A 21,156-nucleotide genomic window follows, 5' to 3' on the forward strand; every position below is an offset into this window, starting at 1 on the left:
GCCAACGTGCAAAATATGTTGCCATAAAATAGGTTTTAAGTGCTTTTAAAGTTAACATAATTTATTTTTAAAGTGCTTCTGTTCTAGTATCTAACTCATAAATAAAATTCAAGAGGCAATTTAAAGAAAAAATTTAAAACCATGAACACTTACTTGAAACATTAATTAGAAGAGATAAGAAACATCTTTAAAAATATATAACTAACATCACTAGTAATGAGACAAAATTACATCATGTGCCTTCTGATATAATTCACTAAGAAGAACACATCACTTCTGTGGTATTTCTACCCAAAATCCATAGCCTGAATATAATCATATGGAAATAACCACAAATTGAGAAGCATCACACAGAAATGATTGGCTTGTATTCTTTAAAAATGTCAAGGTTCTTAAAAAGACAAAGAAAAGCTGAGAGATGGCTCCAGATCAGAGATCAGTCTCCTAACAAGTCACAAAACAAGGAAACATAATACATGATACTACATTGGATCCTATTAAAACTAAAACAATATTTTTTTTGGCTAAAAGGGCATACCGGGACTTTTCAAAATTTGTGTAAGGACTACAGATAATAGTATTGTTTCAATGCTAACTTCCTGATTTTGTTAAGTGTACTACAATTATGTTAGAAAATATCCTTGTCCTTGGGGTGCCTGGGTGGCTTAGTGAGTTAAGCATCCCACTCTTGGTTTCGGCTTAGGTCATAATCTCAAGGTCATGAGATTGAGCCCCGCAATGGGCTCTGAGCTCAACTTGGAGTCTGCTTGAGATTATCTCCCTCTCCTTCTGTCCCTCCTCCTGCTGGTGCTCTCACTCTCTCGCAAATAAATAAATAAAATCTTAAAAGAAAAAGAAAATATCCTTGTCTTTAGGAAGCATATATTCAAGTGAAAGGACATTCTCAATGGCTCAGAAAAAAATAATTTGTGTGTTTGAAAAGAGGAAATAATAAAACAATGTGGTAAATGTTAACATCTGAGGAATTCACTTGAAGGTGTACAGAAGAAATTCTTCATAGCAATTTGTCTACTTTTCTGTATGAAATTATTTCAAAATAAAGTGTTCTTAAAATGCATTAAAAAACCCTTATTAAATCAGTCCAAATTATGACAGGATTCCAAAGGTCTTAAAAAAGTATTTAGTAGTTACATCTCTATCCAAAAGCTTCCCTACCAGGATATACCCTGAAATAAGAGTTCAAACACTGTGTAACAAAACACTAGAGCTGCAATGTATTACCGAAGGGCAATGAGCCAAGATAGCAAATTCCTTGTAAATCATTCCAAGTCATTATCCCTAAACTCAACCGTCAGTTGCGTTTTTCCCAACAAATGATACTTCTTAAAGAGATGAATTCACTAATCACATACCTATTACACCTAGCTAATATTACAGAATATAAAATGAGTAAGATAGTTCTTATGTTCAAGTAATTTATGTTCTAGAGTATACAAGACCACAAATACACTCTCATCATCATATCAGGCCCTACGCAGACAACACTACAAATTCCCAATTTCTAAATAATTTCTTCTCTCCCACCTAGGATCCCCATCAGTCCTTTCCTTAAACTACTGCTCAGAACTTGCTTCCTCTCTAGGTCTCCTCTCTCTTCACAGCAGCTGCATTTGGCTCAAAACCAAATGAAATTCTATGCAAACCAAAGAGAGGATGAAGAGAGAAAAAAATGTTTTAAACTTATTGCCTTTGGGAAAGGCAGATCATATGTAATCAACTTGAATCCTCAATGCATTACTTAAAATTTCCTTTAGATGAGAAAAGAATCCAAAACAGTTTTATGGTCTGCTTATCTGTGTATTTACTATATTCTGTCCTGGCTGATACCGTAAGTTCTTTTTTTTTTTTTTTTTTAAGATTTTATTTATTTATTTGACAGAAGAGAGAGACAGCCAGCGAGAGAGGGAACACAAGCAGGGGGAGTGGGAGAGGAAGAAGCAGGCTCATGGCGGAGGAGCCTGATGTGGGGCTCGATCCCATAACGCTGGGATCACGCCCTGAGCCGAAGGCAGACTTTTAACAACTGCGCCACCCAGGCGCCCCATACCCTAAGTTCTTTAAGAAAACTATAAACAGGGGCGCCTGGGTGGCTCAATAGGTTAAGCGTCTGCCTTTGGCTCAGTTCATGATCCTGGGGTCCTGGGATCGAGTCCCACATCAGGCACCCTGCTCAGCGGGTATCCTGCTTCTCCCTCTTTCTGTCTCTCATGAATAAATAAATTTTAAAAATCTTAAATAAGAAAGAAAGAAAGAAAGAAAGAAAGAAAGAAAGAAAGAAAGAAAGAAAGAGAAAGAAAAAAGGAAAGAAAGAAAAAGATAAGAAAGATAAGAAAGATAAGAAAGATAAGAAAGATAGAAAGAAAGAAAGAAAGAAAGAAAAAGAAAAAGAAAGAAAGAAAGAAAGAAAGAAAAAGAAAAAGAAAGAAAGAAAGAAAGAAAGAAAGAAAGAAAGAAAGAAAGAAAGAAAAAGAAAGAAAGAAAAGAAAGAAAGAAAAGAAAGAAAGATCGTCTGCCTTCGGCTCAGGTCATGATCCCAGGGTCCTGAGATCAAGTCCCACATCGGGCTCCCTGCTCAATGGGCAGTCTGCTTCTCCCTCTGCCTGCCACTTCCCCTGCTTGTGCTTTCTCTCTCACTCTCTGACAAATAAATAAATGAACTCTTAAAAAAAAAAAAAAAAAGGAAAAGGAAAATACAAACAGGAAAAACACAACTTCTATGCAAAAATCAGGAGACAAAATCAGGGAAATGTCAAATAGTATTTAGGAATAAGAATTACTGTGTAGACTGGTATTTTACATGAGTCTCAAGTTCTCTGACTAAGCAGAATCACTGTCTTCTTACAGCACTTAAGTTCAAACAAGCTTATACTTCCTAGTCTCAATCTTAATTATAGCCAAATTCTATTAAGTTAGTATCTTAAGCCCTCATTAGAAAATTTGAGAGTAGCTGATTTCTTCAGAAACTGCTTTTCAAGACTTAAGTTCCTGGAATTCTAGTCTCTAGCTCCTACAAAAAAGTGTAGATCGGCTTTTTTGTTCTAGTAAGCCCCAAAGACCTTTTACCCATAAATAATTCATAGTCTTTTCTTTTTCTTTCTTTTAGTCTTTTTCTGTTATTCATATAGTTGAATCACTAAATTAAAATACATAAAAGCTGTAAGATTTAAAAAGAGGAAAATATTTAAGGACTCAAATGATCCAAGAGTCTAAAACTCATTCAGAGATGATTCTGTACAGGATTTTCATACAGTAATGATAATAATCTTATGTTGTAACCACTAAAAGCCATTATTACAGCTCCAAAACTATAGAGCAATAAAATGACAAAGAATTAAAACTTCCCCCCCAGTAAATAAAAAAATTTAGGCTTACCAAGGTTCCACAGAAACTTTAGTCCTAATCTAGAAAAAGCCAATTCATTTCTATCTTTGTATGCAAATAAAAATTTAAAGAGCATAAGAAGAAAATGCTTGATCATGCTGGTCTAGAGTAAGAAAACATGCTACATGCTAAACTATGGTTGGAGAAATAAAATTATTTCCCAATATTCTTTTGTCAGCAAAACAAACCTAAAATAATTGAGGTAATTTAGTTGTATGACTCCAGATGTGCTTAGTTTTACAAAATGAAAGGGAAGGGGAAGAAACAATCATGAACTCTGACTTAGTTTTAATGGATCAGCAGCCCTGTCCCTGTCCCATTCTGTCCTAAGACCAAAATGAACTATCAGTATGCAAATCAGTAAAAACTTGCCACAAAAAGACACAAATACTCTCAAAATCTACATTAAAAAAAATCTTATTGGAGAAACCCTGAGATGAAAAAGATAATGAGAAATCTGAGGCCAATGTCTTGGCTTTTGTCATTTTACTTCCTGTTGGTTCTAATTAGACTAGCCTCAGCTTCTGCATCTGGAAAATCAGATTATACTCACACATACACATACACACACACCACACACACACACCCCACGACTTCATAAGAAAGGTTTTGAAGATCAAATGAGCTGATTACCAAAAAAAAAAAAAAACAACAACAACCCAACACATTCTTAAGAGGGAAATGCTCGATTTTCTACTAATCTGTCATACAAAGTAATACTCACTTCAAGTCTTTTATCAAAGCTGCTGGTGTGTTTGATCATTTTATCTGATATACAAATTCAGTTTTTTTCTACTTATACCATACCTCATTCCAAGAAGAATCAGGCAAAAAAGTATATTTGTGTGTTCTTTTTTTAAATTATGCAAGCATAGTAAAAAATAAATCGAACTAGGGGAGACACTCAGTACCAACCCAACATCATCACCTACATAAAACAGACAGATGTGAAAATTTCCAAATCCATTTTCTGATGTAAAAGTTCAAAATCTAATCTAATTGGAGCTACCAGAGAAAACAAACTCATCTAACAGTATTCTATCTTGCAGTTCAAAAATTAAGTGACCTTACCTTGTATGGATCAAGTAAAAAGTCACTGAACTTGCTAGGGAGGGAATATTTCTTCACCAATTCGTCTTCTACCACCCATGGTGCATTTTCACCAGTACCAGCCCGTAACGCGTTATGCCGTATAAAGTATCGAAGTATCTCCTTATTTGGTGGGCGTTCTGTACGAATCAAGCTGTCTGCTGGCACATTACTGATGATCTAGGTTAACAAATATAAATACCTTACCACTGGGGTAAAAAGCAATTAACCACTGAGAACAAAGATTTATGTTCTCTCTAGAAAAATTATAATTCTCTCTATAAAATATGGCTATAAGCTAGATGAAACAAAAAGAATAATTTTCAGAGACAAAGTTAAAACACACTCCTAGGCAATTTACCAGTATGTATCAAAGTCCTAAAAAATGTGCATACCCGTTGAACCAGCAATTCATCTTTTTTTTTTTTTTAAGATTTTATTTATTTGAGAGAGGAGGCATGAGTGGGGTGGAGGGGCAGAGGGAGAGGCAGACTTCCCACTGAGCAGGCAGCCTTGTGTGGAGCCTGATCCTAGGACCATGACCTGAGCCAAAAGCAGATACTTAACCGACTGAGCCACCCAGGCACCCCTGAACCAGCAATTCCTCTTGTTAAGAATTTAGAAGTAAATGGATAGTCATCATCAACTGCTTATAAAAGGGGGGAAAAAACCAAAAAAACAAAGGGAAAACTACATAAAGGTACATCAGTAACAGAATCATTTTTAAAATTAAAATACATCCATATAATGAATGTAACCATTATATACATTATAATTATATGTAATATACTGCATGTAAGATATACAACCATACACTATATTGCCTATAATATACACAACCACAGGGGAAAAACATTTCTTAATCAGGACAAATTTATCCGAATCATCTAGGGTGCTATTAAAATGCAGATGCTTGGGCCCCAAACTTACTGAATCAGAAGTATCTCTGGCAGTACAGCCTGGGAATCTACATTTTTAATAAACTTCCCCGGTGACTATCATACACGCTACAACCTGAAAATACTGTTTTGGAAAAAATTTAATGACATCACCGATGTTTACCACATAGTAAATGAAAAAAGCAAGTTATAAAATAATATGTATAGAATACTCCTATTTTTAAAAGTCACTTAAAAGCTAACCACCCGGGGCACCTGGGTGGCTCAGTCAGTTAAGCATTCGATTCTTGGTTTCAGCTCAGGTCGTGATCTCAGGGTCATGAAATTGAGCCCCATGTCGGGCTCTGAGCTCAGCAAAGAGTCGGCTTGGGACTCTCTCTCCCTCTTCCTCTGTGCCCCCCAAATCCCCCCTTTCTAAAATAAATAAATCTTAAAAAAAAAAAAAGCTGTATCATGACTCTGGATGTATTAAAAAAATATAAACCTTAGAATCAATAAAACAAAGCACTAAGTCATTTTTAAAGGTATTTACTGTTTTAGATTAGTAGCTTCACAGATTCCTTGTAAAAGCACTGATTAGAACTGACTCAGTTTCTGAGTTTAAGTATATTACAAATTGCTTTATTTTTAACTGTAAAGAGCTATTACCTGGGGAAAGTCCTTAACTGCTGGGAACTGATTCTTATTTTTCAAACTGAGTTTAAAGCTCAAATGCAAATTATTCTTATACCCTAATAATTCATATTAAAAGAAAAAAAGCATGCTATCTCCTAGGTAAAAAATACAATTTAAGGTCATAATTACAAAGACTAGAAAACCCCTCAGAATTTGTTGTAAAAACACATTCATCACATTTTTTTTTTTTTGCACACTATCTCCGAGAAAACTAGCCCTATATTTTCTGAAGTAACATTCACTACATGTAAAAGGTTTAATATAAGGTGCCAACTAACCTTATCTTCATTTTGTAATTTCACATCATATTTGTGAGGCAGAAATTTTGGTGGAGCCCATTTCCTTTCTCCTTTTTTTAATGAAGTAGGGAGTTTTCGTGGAGATCTACGTGCTCTGTCATCTAGTCAAATCAATAGAAAATTAGTGAAAAAAAACAAGTCTTTAATTTCATCCATTCATTCAATACTAATAATCTAAATGAACGCTGCACTAAGCACTGAGTGATGGGGGATAAAGATGAATCATAAAGTCCTTACCTTAGGCGGATACAGTCTATTGAGTCTACAAAAATTACAATACCCTGTGATAAACTACTGTAACAGAGATTGGCACAGAAAAATACTGTGAGAAGAGAGAGAAGTAATGTCTAACTTGGTCTGGAAGACAGGCAAAGGAAAGGGCCTAGAAAGAGTAAGACTTGTTGAGAGACTGTAAGCAATGAAATGAGGGACTATGATCTATAGTAAAAACTTCAAACCAAAGAGGTAAATAGGGGCCAAATTATAAATAACATTGTATTCCATTTATTACTATTATCTTTTAAAGTAGGCTCCATGTCCAATGTGGGGCTTGAACTCACAACCCTAAGATCAAGAGTCACTTGCTCTACCGACTAAGGCAGCCAGGTGTCCCAACACTGAATGCCATTTAAAGAGACTGGAATGTGTCTCATGGGCACCAAGGGAACAAAGGATTTCCCGTCCAGCTAACTAGATATATGCTGTGAAAGAGCCCTAGTATGAAAAAATTAAAAGAAAGAAACACTTTCAGCAGTTAAAAAACGAATGAAAAGGGCAACTGAGACTGAAGATCAGGAATCACAAGATATAGCACTGAACATCTGAATTAATGTAACTGGAAGGGAGGTTGAAAGAGCCAAGCAGCATTTAGAAGACAGACTTGGTAACCAACTAGATGTGGAAATGCTAACAGTTTCCAAGTTTTCCACCTTAAGGACCAAGATGAGGGGGTCATTCACTGAGTAAGAGAATGCTGAAAGAAGAGCAGGACAAATTCTTATTGACGTGCCTTGGGAAGATAAGATAAAGAGTAAGATGATCAATTTAGCCTTACAGGCGTTCAATTTAAACTGCCTAGGACATGCACGTGAAGACTGGGTCTAGAGTTAAGGAGTTAAGCCGACGTGGGTCTGGGAATCATCAGCATTTATACAGATGAAGAATTTAAACTGTGGTCAGAAATGAAATGTAACAATACCCTTGTATAGAAAAATAAAAAGGAGGCAGAAAAAAAATCCTATGAAAAATAATTTAATGAATGGCAGATGAAAAAGAAGGTTAAAAAAAAAAAGTAGGGGTGCCTGGTTGGCTCAGTCGGTAAAGCATGCAACTGTTGATCTCAGGGTCATGAGCTGAGTACCGTGTTAGGTACAGGAATTATTTAAAAAATAAAAAACAAACAACCCCTCACCCCAGAAAAGTAGTTGGGAAACCAAGGGAGACTATAGTATCAAATAAGCTGAAAGATAAAAGCGTGACCAACAGTGTTAAATGGAACAGAAAAGTAAAACACAAAGGAGAAATCAGTGAATTTTGCAATTAGGGGCGTCACCTACAAGCTTATTAGGAACAGTTTCAGGAATAAAGAGGCAGAAGTTATACTGTAACAGCATAAGGAATAAACTGATGGTCAGAAAGTGGAGACAACATTCTCAAGAATCTTACCTTAAATAAGTAAGACAGATATAGAATAGGATCAAGGGAAGATACGTTTAATGAATTCTTGAGCCCACCTACTACTCTTACCAACATACTAGCAGTAACATTACATCCAGTAATAACATACAGTAATTAAAACCTGAACTAAGGCACACACTCTAAAAAATAAGCCAAAGCCTAAAACCAGCAGTTCCTGGTACACAACGCTTAAGGTATAAAACTAACAGCTGTAACACATCACTGGTATTCCAACGATCCTCATTCTAGAAGAAAAGAAGTGTTAGAAGACAGATGAGCCAACACCTAACCAAAACATTTATCAACCTCAAATCTTATGAACTGTGAATCACACACATATTATAAAACTTCAGTGTCAAAAAGAAGAGAGAAACTGAAAAACAGACATTAGCATTCATAATACAGAGTAGAAAACAAAACGGATGTATCAACAATGGGGGGGTGGGTAGCAGCTACACAACCATCTCAGAAGCTTCTTTGGGACTAGATCAGGACGTCCCTCTAAAACCATCTGCCCCTATCCCAAACATCTGGAGACACAAAATAGAACGGAAGGCAGATAGAAGAACATTTTAATGTAACATTCTAACTCAAACTGACACTTAAATAATGAGGTAAAACTGTTTAATCCTCAAACAGTCACGAGGAAGGGAATCGATATACACAAACCCTTTGAGTGCTATTTTTGGAGAAAGAAGGGATCCAGTCAAATTCCTTATTTACACACACACACACACACACACACACACACACACACACACACAGGTGAAGGCCTCAGAGCCTGAAAAGTCTCCCCAGTGAGCAAGGTCTCAGTTTCTCAACTTCCAAAACATCACTGTTAGGTCTCCAGGTCCCTAAAAATTACTTTTAGTGTCTCACAATTCCGGCAGCTCCCATTTGAGAGGGATCTGAATTATAGAACATAGATAAAAGGAAATATCTTAAAAGCACCACATTGGCTTATACTATGAAAAGAAACAGAAATTAGAATTAGCTGCTCCTACTCCAATAACCCCCCTTCCACACTTATTTCCATTATTTCCAACTTAGAGAAAAGGAAAGCAAACTTTCTTTCCCATCTCGGGTAGACAGGTATGTGCACACAGATTTCTAAGCAGCCAGAGGTAATGACTTCCCACTGGTCTTAATTGTGTAGGGAGATTTAAAACTTTTTTGGGGGGGCGGGGTGGATTTAAATCTTGATTTACTTGGTGAATATTTTGTTTTCTGAATCATAAATGAACAAAAACATGTCTAGCTATCTACAAAACTCAATTACAAATCTAATTGCTAAAGAATTGTGTATAAAATAGAGTAGCATAACTCACTAAGAAAAGCTAGCATCATACATACTAATACTCTCTCTCCTTCCTTCATCCTCTTTTACAATTGTTTCCTTCTTCTGATGATCCTGAGCAATCTGGCTAGAATTCTCTTTGTCACTTGAGGGAGAATCACAGGCACCATCTGATTTCTTCTCAGTGGCCTCTTCATCTACTTTCTCCAAAGGATGAATCTTCACAATCCTCACCTTGAGCATTTTTTCCTTCCCAACCTATAAAGGAGACAGGAGAGAATCAAAGATAATAAAGAACCAGAAACTGAAAGATGTTTAGAATATATTATCCAATATCCATCCTACTTCACCTGACAAAAATTCACTGAAACTCTGGAGTAGCCAAGTACAGTGATTTTTTTCCAACTTTACTGGACTTCTAAATTGAAACAGGATACCTTAAAAAACAAAATAATCACCATCTAGTTCATAATTCACGCACCAATGTACTAAGGCCAAAAGGCAATCACAACACTAATGTGACATATATATAAAATATGGTTCAAGAATTTCCATTTTTAAGAAAATCAACTATACAGGAGCATCTGTATACCTTCCTACCTCAGTAGGAAGAGCACACGACTCTCGATCTCAGGGTTTTAAGTCTGAGCCCCACATTGGGTGTAGATTACTTGAAAAGAAAATCTCTGAAAAATAAATAAATAAATAAATATCAACTGTACATATGGATATCCAATTATTCTAGAATCATCTGTTGAAAAGACGATCATTTCTTCACTTAATTATCTTTCCACCTCTATCAAAAATCAGTAGTGGGAGGCGCCTGGGTGGCTCAGTTGGTTAAGCATCGGACTCTTGAGCTCAGCTCAGGTCTTTATCTCAGGATTTTGAGTATCAGCCCCATGTTGGGTTCCACAATGGGTGTGGAGCCTACTTAAAAAAAAAAAAAATCAGTAGTGTGTGTATGGATATATGTACAAGAGTCTATTTCTGGATGCTGTTCTGTTCCACTGATCTAGTAGTCTTTATCTTTATACCAACTGCACATAATCATAATCAAAACTCAAAATCAGGTAGCATTATACCTCTAACTTTGTTGTTCTTTGTCAAAGTTCTTTTGGCTAGACATAAACCATGTCTCCATTCTTTTTATCCAATCTGGCAATTTCTACCTTTTAATTTAAATGTTTAGTTCATTTATATTAAATGTAATTACAGATACAATTAGATATAGTTGCTTTCTTTTTTCTTTTTTTTTAAGATTTCTTTATTTGAGAGAGTGTGCAGGTGGGGGGCGGGGCAGAGGGGGAAGAGAGGGAATCTCAAGCTGACTCCACACTGAGCCCAATGTGGGGCTTGATTCCAGGACCGAGATCATGACCTGAGCAGAAACCAAGAGTCGGATGCTTAACCGACTGAGCCACCCAAGTGCCCTGTTGTAGTTGCTTTCTATTCAGTTTCACGAAAACTAAAAAATTCTGCTCTTCAAAAGACACTGTTAAGAAAATGAAAACACAAACCCTAGTTGGGAGCAAAAGCAAAGCATATACCCAATAAAGAAACTGTATCCAGAATAAAAAACTCTCAAAACTCAAAAACAAGAAAACAATCCAATTTAAAAATGGACAAAGATTTGAACACTTCATCAAAAGAAATATAAATAAAAGGACAGCAACAAATACATGAGAAGATCTTCAACATTAGTTATTAAAAGGATATTTAAGAAAAAAAATCCTTTGTCAAAAGGTATGTGCATATTCAATTGTATTCAGTAATGCTGAAGTGTTTACCAAAATAGTAGTAAACCAGTAGCTCCACATTCTTGTCAAACTTGCCATTATTTTGACTTTTTCTTATTTACTAATCTGATGTGCATAAAATGTTCTTGCTGGCCTTTAATATGCTTTCCTGGATTACTAATTAGTTTGAACGCTTTGTCGTATATTTATGGGCATACTTATCTCCCTAATTTTTCTCTTCCCCTTGGTCAAACTTTTCCTTTTTCACCTTGCAGATGTGTACAGCACATTTTCCTTTTGCCACTCCAAATCGCTCTTCATTCTTCTCTACCTTACTCTGTGCTTATACAGGCTGATCTTGGTGGCATACACCAAACGGCTCCCTTGACTTTTAGATTTTAGTGAGTTCAGCCCATAGGAAGCAAGAGCAAAAAATCAGATGGTGGAAGAAAAGTTATGTTGGGATATTTATTCCCCTGACTATCTCCCTAGGAAACTGGTTACTTCTTACTATCGAAGTACCCTTCCACAACTACATTACTCTCTTCTAGGTCCCATACCCACTCCTTCCCTTGTTTCTTTGGGGTTTAGAAGTGGTAGTCTCTCTACTGTTGATAGCAATTGGGTACTTAGCCTTTCCTTGTTAGTTTTCCATAACCTAAGTCACACTGTTGTCTGTTGTCTATAGTCCCTGTATTAAATTCAATTCAACTACACCATTTGAATATGCCATCTCCTTCCTGCCAGGACTCTAATGTAAAGTATGTGATTAAAACCCACAGACAGGGGCGCCTGGGTGGCTCAGTCGTTAAGCGTCTGCCTTCAGCTCAGGGAGTGATCCTGGCGTTCTGGGATGGAGCCCCACATCAGGCTCCTCTGCTGGGAGCCTGCTTCTTCCTCTCCCACTCCCCCTACCTGTGTTCCCTCTCTCGCTGGCTGTCTCTCTCTCTCTGTCAAATAAATAAATAAAATCTTTTAAAAATAAATAAATAAAATAAAATAAAACCCACAGACATTACAAATATAAAAAGAACTAGCTAGGAGCTCCAGGGAGTCAAAGTAAATTAGGGAAAAGAACAAGAACTTTAGAACCACATAAAGAGCCAACAGTTTGAATCCCTGTCCCATCATTTACTAGCTACCGTTGGACTACCTGAGCCATTCCCCTCCCTCTTTTCTCTTGCCAGGCTGCCTTTTCTGAGGCTTTAAAATAAGCCCTGCTCAGCAGGGAGCCTGCTTTTCCCTCTCCCTCTGCCCCTCCCCACAGCTTATGCTCTCTCTTGCGCTCTCTCAAATAAATAAATAAAATCTTAAAAAAAAAAAAAAGGCAATACTCATTTTCTCATACTGAAGGATGGTTATATAGACATATTCCAGCCAATAACATGTAAAGATAAGGGTGGGGGGTGAGTATACACTTCTGGTAAAGATTTTCTTACAATGCTTAGGTAAGCGTTTTCTTACTCTGAATATAGTCACAAGTTCACAACCAAGAGGCAACAAAGCTAAGGACAAAACCCACACCCTGAGAAGAGCAGAGCAGAATGATACGAAGTATAGGTCCTTGACAGTATAATCCAGCCTCTATGCCACACTTGGTACTACCTACATCTAAGACTTCTATGTGAGATAATCAAATGTCTTCATTGCTTAAGCCAATCCTACTCAAACTGTTGTCCCCAGAGTGTTATCATCACACCCTGGAGATGCTCAGAACTGTATATTTTAGGCCCTACTGTTGACCTTCTGAAGCAAACTGTCAGGGAATGGTGCCCGAGAATGTATATTCAGAAGTCCTCCAAGTGATTTTATTCAGGCTAAAGTTTGAGAAGTACTGGACACTGCTAGTCAGCTATTTCATTACATACAGCTGAAACCACTCTTTAACTAAAACATTTCAATCCGGGGATGCCTGGGTGGCTCGGTCGGTTAAGTGGCTGCCTTTGGCTCAGGTCATGATCCCAGGGTCCTGGGATGGAGTCCCGCATGGGGGTCCCTACTTAGAGGGAAGTCTGCTTCTCCCTCTGCCTGCCGCTTTCCCTGCTTGTGCTCTCTCTGACAAATAAATAAATAAAATATTTTTTAAAATATCAATCTGAACAAGATACATTTTTCAAGATTTTTTTAATGATTTTTTATTATATTATGTTAGTCACCATACAGTACATCCCCAGTTTCCGATGTAAGGCTCGATGATTCATTAGTTGTGTATAACACCCAGTGCACCATGCAATACGTGCCTTCCTTACTACCCATCACCGGTCCATCCCATTCCCCCACCCCCCTCCCCTCTGAAGTCCTCAGTTTGTTTCTCACAGTCCATAGTCTCTCATGTTTCATTCCCCCTTCTGATTACCCCCCCTTTCTTTATGCCTTTCTTCCCCTACCGATCATCCTAGTTCTTATGTTCCATAGATGAGAGAAATCATATGATAGTTGTCTTTCTCTGCTTGACTTATTTCACTTAGCATTATCTCCTCCAGTGCCATCCATGTTGCAGCAAATGTTGAGAACTCGTTCTTTCTGATAGCTGAGTAATATTCCATTGTATATATGGACCACAACTTCTTAATCCAGTCATCAAGATTTTTTTTTTGAGTGATCTCTACACCCGATGTGGGGCTTGAACTCATAGCCCCAAGATCAAGAGTCACATGCTCCACCAACCGAGCCAGCCAGAAGCCCCTAACAAGCTATTTAAATATTTGAGCCTGGAATGCACCCAGTGTTTATAGTAGCAATGTCCACAACAGCCAAACTATGGAAAAAGCCCAGATGTCCACTGACAGATGAATGGATAAAGATGTTGTGTGTACACACACACACACACACACACACGCACGCTGGAGTATTACTCGGCCATCAAAAAGAATGGAATCTTGCCATTTGCAACGACAGGGATCTAAGTAGAGGATATCATGCTAAGTGAAATGAGTTGTCAAAGACAAATATCATATATTTCACTCATATGTGGAATTTAAGAAACAAAACAGATGAACATAGGGGAAGGGAAGGAAAAATAAGACAAAATCAGAGAGGCAGACAAACCATAGGAGACTCTTAACTATAGGAAACAAACTGAAGGTTGACAGAGGGAAGATGGGTGGGGAAGATGGGGTAATTGGATGATGGGCATTGAGGAGGGCACATGATGTAATGAGCACTGGGTGTTATAAGCAACTGATGAATCACTAAACTACCTCTGAAACTAATAATACAACATATGTTAATTGAATTTAAATAAAAAAGAAAAATAATAAATTAAAAAAAATACATATTTGGGCCTGTTTACCACATCTTCTGTACAAATTCTGCAAGACATTATGGCAAAGCAATCAGCCCAGTGTCCAGTACATACAGATATTTAACAAATATTAGTTCCCTTCCTCCTGAATCTTACCTTAAGCTTTCAAAGGATTATATAGGGATTGCTTTAGTGTCAGGTTTTCACTTTAATCATAGTTACTCTTAAGCTATCTGGGCTAGAAAATTAAAAAAGCAAATCTTTTTTTTTTTTTTTTAACTAAAAAAAAAATCAACTCATTATTGTAGTGAAATGACATTCTTTGCTTGTTGGTACCACATATGTGGATTAAACATTACCTAAAAGTCTTTGTAACAAAGTATGAAAAATTACACAACCAAAAAAAGCCAAGATAGCACAATTACCAAAAAGAGATAGAACAGGGCAAACAAGGATGCAATGGTACACAGTATAACAATTATCATAATACTTTTCTAAAGATTTTATTTATTTGTGAGAGAGAGCATGCAAGCGACACAGAGTGCACACGCAGGGGGGAATGGCAGAGGGCCAAAGGGAGAGGGACAAGCAGACTCCCCACTGAACAGGGAGCTGGACGCGGGGCTCAATCCCAGAACCCTGGGATCATGACCTGAGCCAAAGGCAGATGCTTAACCGACTGAGCCACCCAGGTGCCCCAATAATTACCATAATACTAACATAATATATAACATTCCCAACAATGAATATAGTTCTAAAATTTGGTCCTTACAATATCTGATCCTAAGTAAAGCAGACTTCAAATATAACACAATTTTAGACATGGAACTACACTCTGTAATCTATGCTGGAAGTTCTAATCTCGATGTATGGTTAGTGAGTCAAATTGTACAAAAAAAAAAAACAAAAACAAATAGGGGCTTACCTCAAAATCACACTCTTCTCCCACAGCATATTTGGTCATGATCTCCAACCAAGCAGTATCTACTAATTTCTCTAAAGAGGCTGTGTTATGGTGAACCATCTCCAGAACAAGTTTCTCGTACCAGGCAGGGAACTCCTCCTTCAAACTAAACAAACATGTTATTAGTTACCAAGAAAATGCAGAAAAAACCTATCTAGAGAATTAATTCAGGTTAGTGCAAACATTTCTTTAGCAAATACAAGAAGGCACTGGGGAATACAAAACTTAAAAACCATGTGGCACACAGGACAAAGAAGGAACTGTTAAAAAGCTCTGTCAGATGGGCCTATCCAGGTTAATTTTCTCAACTGGAAAATAAAATTAATGGGCACATCAACAGTAAGGCTGAACATTTTTCCATTTGTTTGTACAGCAGACTTCCCTTTTTAGGTGTGAATAATTTACTCATATCCTTTATCCTTTTTTTTTGTTAGAAGCCCATAACTTGACTCTATTTGTGTTAGATCTCAGTCAATAAAATTCTTTCCTATGCATTCATTCATTTAGGTCTCACAATACCTTGTGAGGTATCTAGAATTTTCACTTTGTGAATAAGGGAAATAAATCAGGAAGGGTTAACATGTTGGAACCATAACTTGAACCCCAAGCCCTTGCAAAAGTAAAACAAAAGTACTACTTTTCACTTATTAAACTAACAAAGAATTTTAATTAACATACCCAACATGAACAAATGAAGAGCGCAACGTGGCATTCATGCACTGCTGACAGCCTATTAGGTTTACTACCATAATATTCCCAGGCACTCTGTACTGTTTATAACTAAAAATGTTCCTCCAACTGACCGCTAGCCTTAAAATCTCTTATCATACAGCCTTACAATTTACCTACGGAGTTATCTGCTATTCCCCAGTCCAATCAATAAGCTTCCAGTCTCTCTGCCTTTGTTAAGGCTGTTACCTTTGTCCTCTCCCTACCATCCTCCCTCCCAGCTTAATCCGTCCCAAGATGTCCTCAGGCTTCTTAACTTCATGAGGCCTTCTCCCAGGCCCTATAAATGCACATTCTCCATCACTCCCAGTCACTAGACTTAAAACTTCATTGCCCATGGTTACTTCTGGGGAGTGAGGTTGGCCAGTGATGTTCAGAGCCTTATATTAACTCTGTATTGCTTAGATTCTTGTAACAAGTATGCATTACTTCTATAAATGGAAAGAAAGTGACTTCTACTTTGAATAAAAATTGTAAAACCATACTTTTTTAGCAATCCCTCCCATCACACCTTATATTCTATTCGTTATCAAATCACATAAAACATGCCCCAACTGTGTTCTTCAGAACTTCCCTCTGCTGTAACGTCTTCTAAGGTCAAATAAGTTTGAAACCCACAAGGTTAAACCAAACCAGTTTCTCTACTGGAGGTCTTCTAAAAATCTTTAATATGCTAATGTGTATTATGACTTCTCAAGAAGAAAGTTTGTAGAGCTCTTCTAAAATAGGGCCAAAAACCCTCTTTTCAGGAAGGATTAGAGAATCCATCTCATTATTTCTAGTCCCAATAATGCCATGACTCTCTACCTGAATTCTAGCCTAGCAAGCCTACATCAACTTCCCATCTGCTCTTCCATCTCTAACTCATCCTACACACTGTTTCCAGACTAATCACAAAGCCTAACTCCAATCCTGTTTCTCTCCTGTTCAAAAATTATTGCTGTCCTCCTACTCTTCACTGAATAAATGCAAATGTCTTATCCTGTCTTCTATAATTTGATACAAACTATCTTTTCAAGTGTCACCTCCCAGCTTTGCGCAGTGGCAGTATCGTAGCCAATGAGGTTTATCCGAGGCGCGATTATTGCTAATTGAAAACTTTTCTCAAGTGTCACCTTCCTCATGAAGCCCCATGAAGTTTTCCCTAACAACTCCAGGTTGGTCTCTCGCCTCTAAATTCCCACTGTCTCTTTGTATGTAGGAAAGCGATTTTATCTACCCTTTGAAACGGAATTCTCTTATTTATTCCTAACGGTTTTTCACTTGATTCTCTTTGGGTTTTTCTGGTACATAATCATATTACAAGTAACAATAACTGACTTCCTCCTTAGTACTCTTCATACTCTTTGTGGTGGGTTAATGATTACCATCTTTTTATTTACAATGAATTTTCACACATACATCTTTTTGTCTCAAGAAGACACCCAGAAAAGGTAGTATTATCTCTATTTGCAAAGAGCAAACAGTAAGTGCTTATATAGTGCAGAGGATCTAGCCACTATAACCAATTCCAGAATAAGTCAAATATCAGACCTGCCCTCAAGAAGTCTACAAGCTACTACTGAGGGTTGGCAACAGCCCATAGGCCAAACTCAGCCTACCACTAGTTTTTGTAAATAAAATCTTTTATTTACAGCCATTCACATTCATTTACTTTTACCTATGGCTGTTTTCACTGTACAATGTCAGAGATGAATAGCTGAGACAGAAATCATGTGGCCCACAAACCCTAAATATTTACTAACTGGCACTTTACAGAAAAAGGCTAGCTAACCCCTAGTCTAGTACACTAAACAAAACATATACATAAAGTACGCTAATCCAAAATGGAACAATGTAAGCAACCAAGCAAAGAAGAAAACAGGCACCAGGTTAACAGACTCAACTAATTATTAGTCAGTGATGGAGCCATTACTAGAACCAGGTCTCAACTGAACCTAGTGCGATCACACCAGCAAAAGAGAACAGTATCAGATTACTCAATTGTATGTACTCTGCTCATCTGCTTTCAAGAGAAGTCAATGAAAAATCCACAGAAAAAGCTTCTATTCCCAATTCCTAAAAGAGTTCTGTTTTGTTATTACCCCTGGTGTCCAGGTACCTTTTGCATGCTCCTACTGCCCAAATTCTGAGTGTTTTCTTTGAGAAAATACCCAGATGAGTAGGTACTTTGAACACAGATTTTTAAAGACACCTCATTCAACCACCCCACTTAGATAAACTGTCTTCGAACTGTGTATTTATTTTTGATAGCTACTGTAAAGACTGTCCTAATTTCAAATGACCACAAAATTACAAAAAAACTTTCTAATTTGCTGCCTCCATACCCCTTCTAGATTATTATCAACTTCCTTGCTCAGAACCACAAGTCCAGGGACCCCTGGGTGGCTTAGCTGGTTAAGTGTCTGACTCCTGATTTCGGCTCAGGTCATAACCTCAGGCTCTGCGCTGAGCATGGAGCCTGCTTAAGATTCTCTCCTTCTCCCTCTGTCCCTCCACACCTCTCATATGTGTGCTCACACTCTCTCTAAAAAACAAAACAACAAAAAATCACATTTCCAGAGTATTTTCAAGGTAAAAGTATAAAGCAAGAATACTCAAAAGCCTCGTAAATACCTAAATAAGTGTACACAACTATATAATCCACATACTTTGTTACCAGCAAAATGCCACTAGGCAAACGCACTAACACACCAACACATTATACTAATGTAATGTATTCCAATGTATGCCCATAAATTTAAATATAAATACTGTTTTACTGTTAATATTCCCCCTTTCCTAATAATATGAAGATGGTGCTAGAAGGGCAATGCTTCCATTACTTACAGTTCAGCAACTTCCTGTTCCTCCTCCCAGGCCTCCTTGTGTGTTAGTTGACTGCTTCCAGTACTCTTACATGTCCAAATGCGCTCACTGTATCTTTCCAGGCGGGCCTCATACTCTCTGTTAGCAGCGGCTCAGGAAAACAATATTCAAGCAACAGAGACAACTTACCCATATCCATAAAATACTTTATAACACACACACCAAAAAACTACAGCATCTTTTCTATAATGTACAGCAGAAAAAGCTAAAATTGAAATCAGTTTTCAAGTGGCAAATCCAAACAAAATGATTAAAGCTAAAGAATGACTAAAATGGTTTGTCATGTTTTTGTTTTACAAATAAAATATTAATATTTCAGGGGCACCTGGATGGCTCAGCTGGTGGAGCATGAGACTCCTGACCTTGGGGTTGTTGGTTCAAGCCCCACACTGGGTGCAGAAATTACTTAAAAATAAAGTTTTTTATAAAATTAATATTTTGTTATAAATATGATTTCTTCAAATCACCTGTTTCAGGAAGACTCCCACGACGCTGAAAATTTCTAAGGAAAAATAAAGGTAAATTAAACACAAGTCATAAGGAATAAGAATTTAAGGTATGTGGAATTGTTACACAACTCAGATGGTAAGCAAGCTTAAGAATCTACTCCATGGAAAGATGAGAGGACTACCCCAGTCTCATAGGCAGTCTGTAATAACCCTGTTTACTAGAAGACTTTCAATCTACCTCAGAAACACCTACTGATCCTTAGAGTTTAAAAAATAAATTCCATAAAGCCCTAAAAACTATTTTGATACCATATTTACCCAGTCTTTATGTTGTCTCCAATAATACCAACTCACAAGTCATTTACCAGACAATGGTCTTTGTAAGGCAGATGGAGGAAGAGAACGTCCCATTAGATAGTGCCATATAAATGGTAACTTTCCACACCCCATCCCAACTAGAATTCACTACCAGCCAGCCACATTCAAATTCAAACGACAAGTAACTAATTTGCTTTATGCACAACAACAGATGCTACCCAAGAAAATAAACTGACACCACAACTAGAGAATTAGCTGCCAATCTCTGTACTTTCCAAGTGACACTTTTTATAGTAGTTGAAATAAAAGTATTTAAACAGCTCGTCTGTAATATTACCTTACAACTAAACAAGTAATTCATTTTTAACATATGGATATTCTTTGTTTTCCAGGATTAATAATCAGTGAAAAGACAGGGACAAATCCATAGGTAATCCAAAAACAGTAGTTTTAGCCAATAGTGTAAGCAGCTTCCCTTACTGTATCTTTCTCTGGATCTGCCGAAAACAAAACAGTAAGTCTATTTTCCTCATGGGGGGATGGTGCTAATATTTAAATGACTAAACAAAAAAGGAGTACCAGGGGCGCCTGGGTGGCGCAGTCGTTAAGCGTCTGCCTTCGGCTCAGGGCGTGATCCCGGCATTCTGGGATCGAGCCCCACATCAGGCTCCTCCACTAGAAGCCTGCTTCTTCCTCTCCCACTCCCCCTGCTTGTGTTCCCTCTCTCGCTGGCTGTCTCTCTCTGTCAAATAAATAAATAAAATCTTAAAAAAAAAAAAAAAAAAAGGAGTACCAGCAAAAACCAGAGGCAAGCTTCCATATAAAATTATGTAAATTCAATCTCACTGAAAATTTATAAAAATTTACAGAGAGAAAAGGAAACAGCATGGTTTCCAAAGCGACATTATCGTAACTAACCAACAAGATAAATTTGTTTTCTGGTTTTGTCTGTTTGCACTGGGGAAGGGGAGGTAAAATAATGACAGAAAGAATCAATAAGTAGATTTAAACATTCAAAAGCCTGATAACAGTCTAACACAGTATAACTTATATTGAAGAAATTCACTGTGTAATCAGAGAGAATGTGAGATAAACAAACATGTCCTAAAGAAAGAATTTTCGTTTTTGTTATTAGCTGTTATTTTTTAAAGTAGGAATAATGTGCCCAGTCATCCTCCTTTGATCTACGTGTTATCACCCAGATGCCTCAATGATACCTCCAATCCAACTTTTTCTAAACTAAACTCTTATTACCCCTTCCCTCCCTCCTAAGCTTGCTCCTTAACAGTTACTCCCAATGCCACTGAAAGGTCCTAATGTCCAAGTCAGAAACCAGGGGAATCCTCCTCAGTTCTTCAGTCCCTAATTGCAACCACGTATCTCTTGCTCAGTTCAGTCCGTCCCCTTCCAAACAAAGCCATTATTCAAATTCAGCCTCTGATCCTCACTTCTCAGCTAGCCAAAACATTTTTAAACATTCTAATTGGCCTCACTGGTAATCCTTCTC

At 37.3% G+C, this 21,156-nt stretch overlaps 1 protein-coding gene and 1 pseudogene across 1 annotated transcript in view; one reads left to right on the top strand and one right to left on the bottom strand.

Annotated features, from left to right (window-relative positions):
• BAZ1B (bromodomain adjacent to zinc finger domain 1B) overlaps positions 1 to 21,156 on the bottom strand; it is a 65,397-nt gene that overhangs the window by 36,334 nt on the left and 7,907 nt on the right. The window contains exons 2-6 of the mRNA XM_040634928.1: positions 18,844 to 18,960; positions 15,247 to 15,391; positions 9,395 to 9,596; positions 6,344 to 6,465; positions 4,474 to 4,671 (exon numbers count right to left, since the gene is read on the bottom strand). Coding sequence (XP_040490862.1) covers positions 4,474 to 4,671; positions 6,344 to 6,465; positions 9,395 to 9,596; positions 15,247 to 15,391; positions 18,844 to 18,960 — 784 coding nt within the window. The remainder of the gene's footprint in view (positions 1 to 4,473; positions 4,672 to 6,343; positions 6,466 to 9,394; positions 9,597 to 15,246; positions 15,392 to 18,843; positions 18,961 to 21,156) is intronic.
• Positions 17,045 to 17,245, top strand: LOC121104107 (annotated as a pseudogene).

The sequence above is a fragment of the Ursus maritimus genome, unplaced genomic scaffold (assembly GCF_017311325.1).
Source record: "Ursus maritimus isolate PB19 unplaced genomic scaffold, ASM1731132v1 scaffold_2, whole genome shotgun sequence".
NCBI classification, from domain to species: domain Eukaryota; kingdom Metazoa; phylum Chordata; class Mammalia; order Carnivora; family Ursidae; genus Ursus; species Ursus maritimus.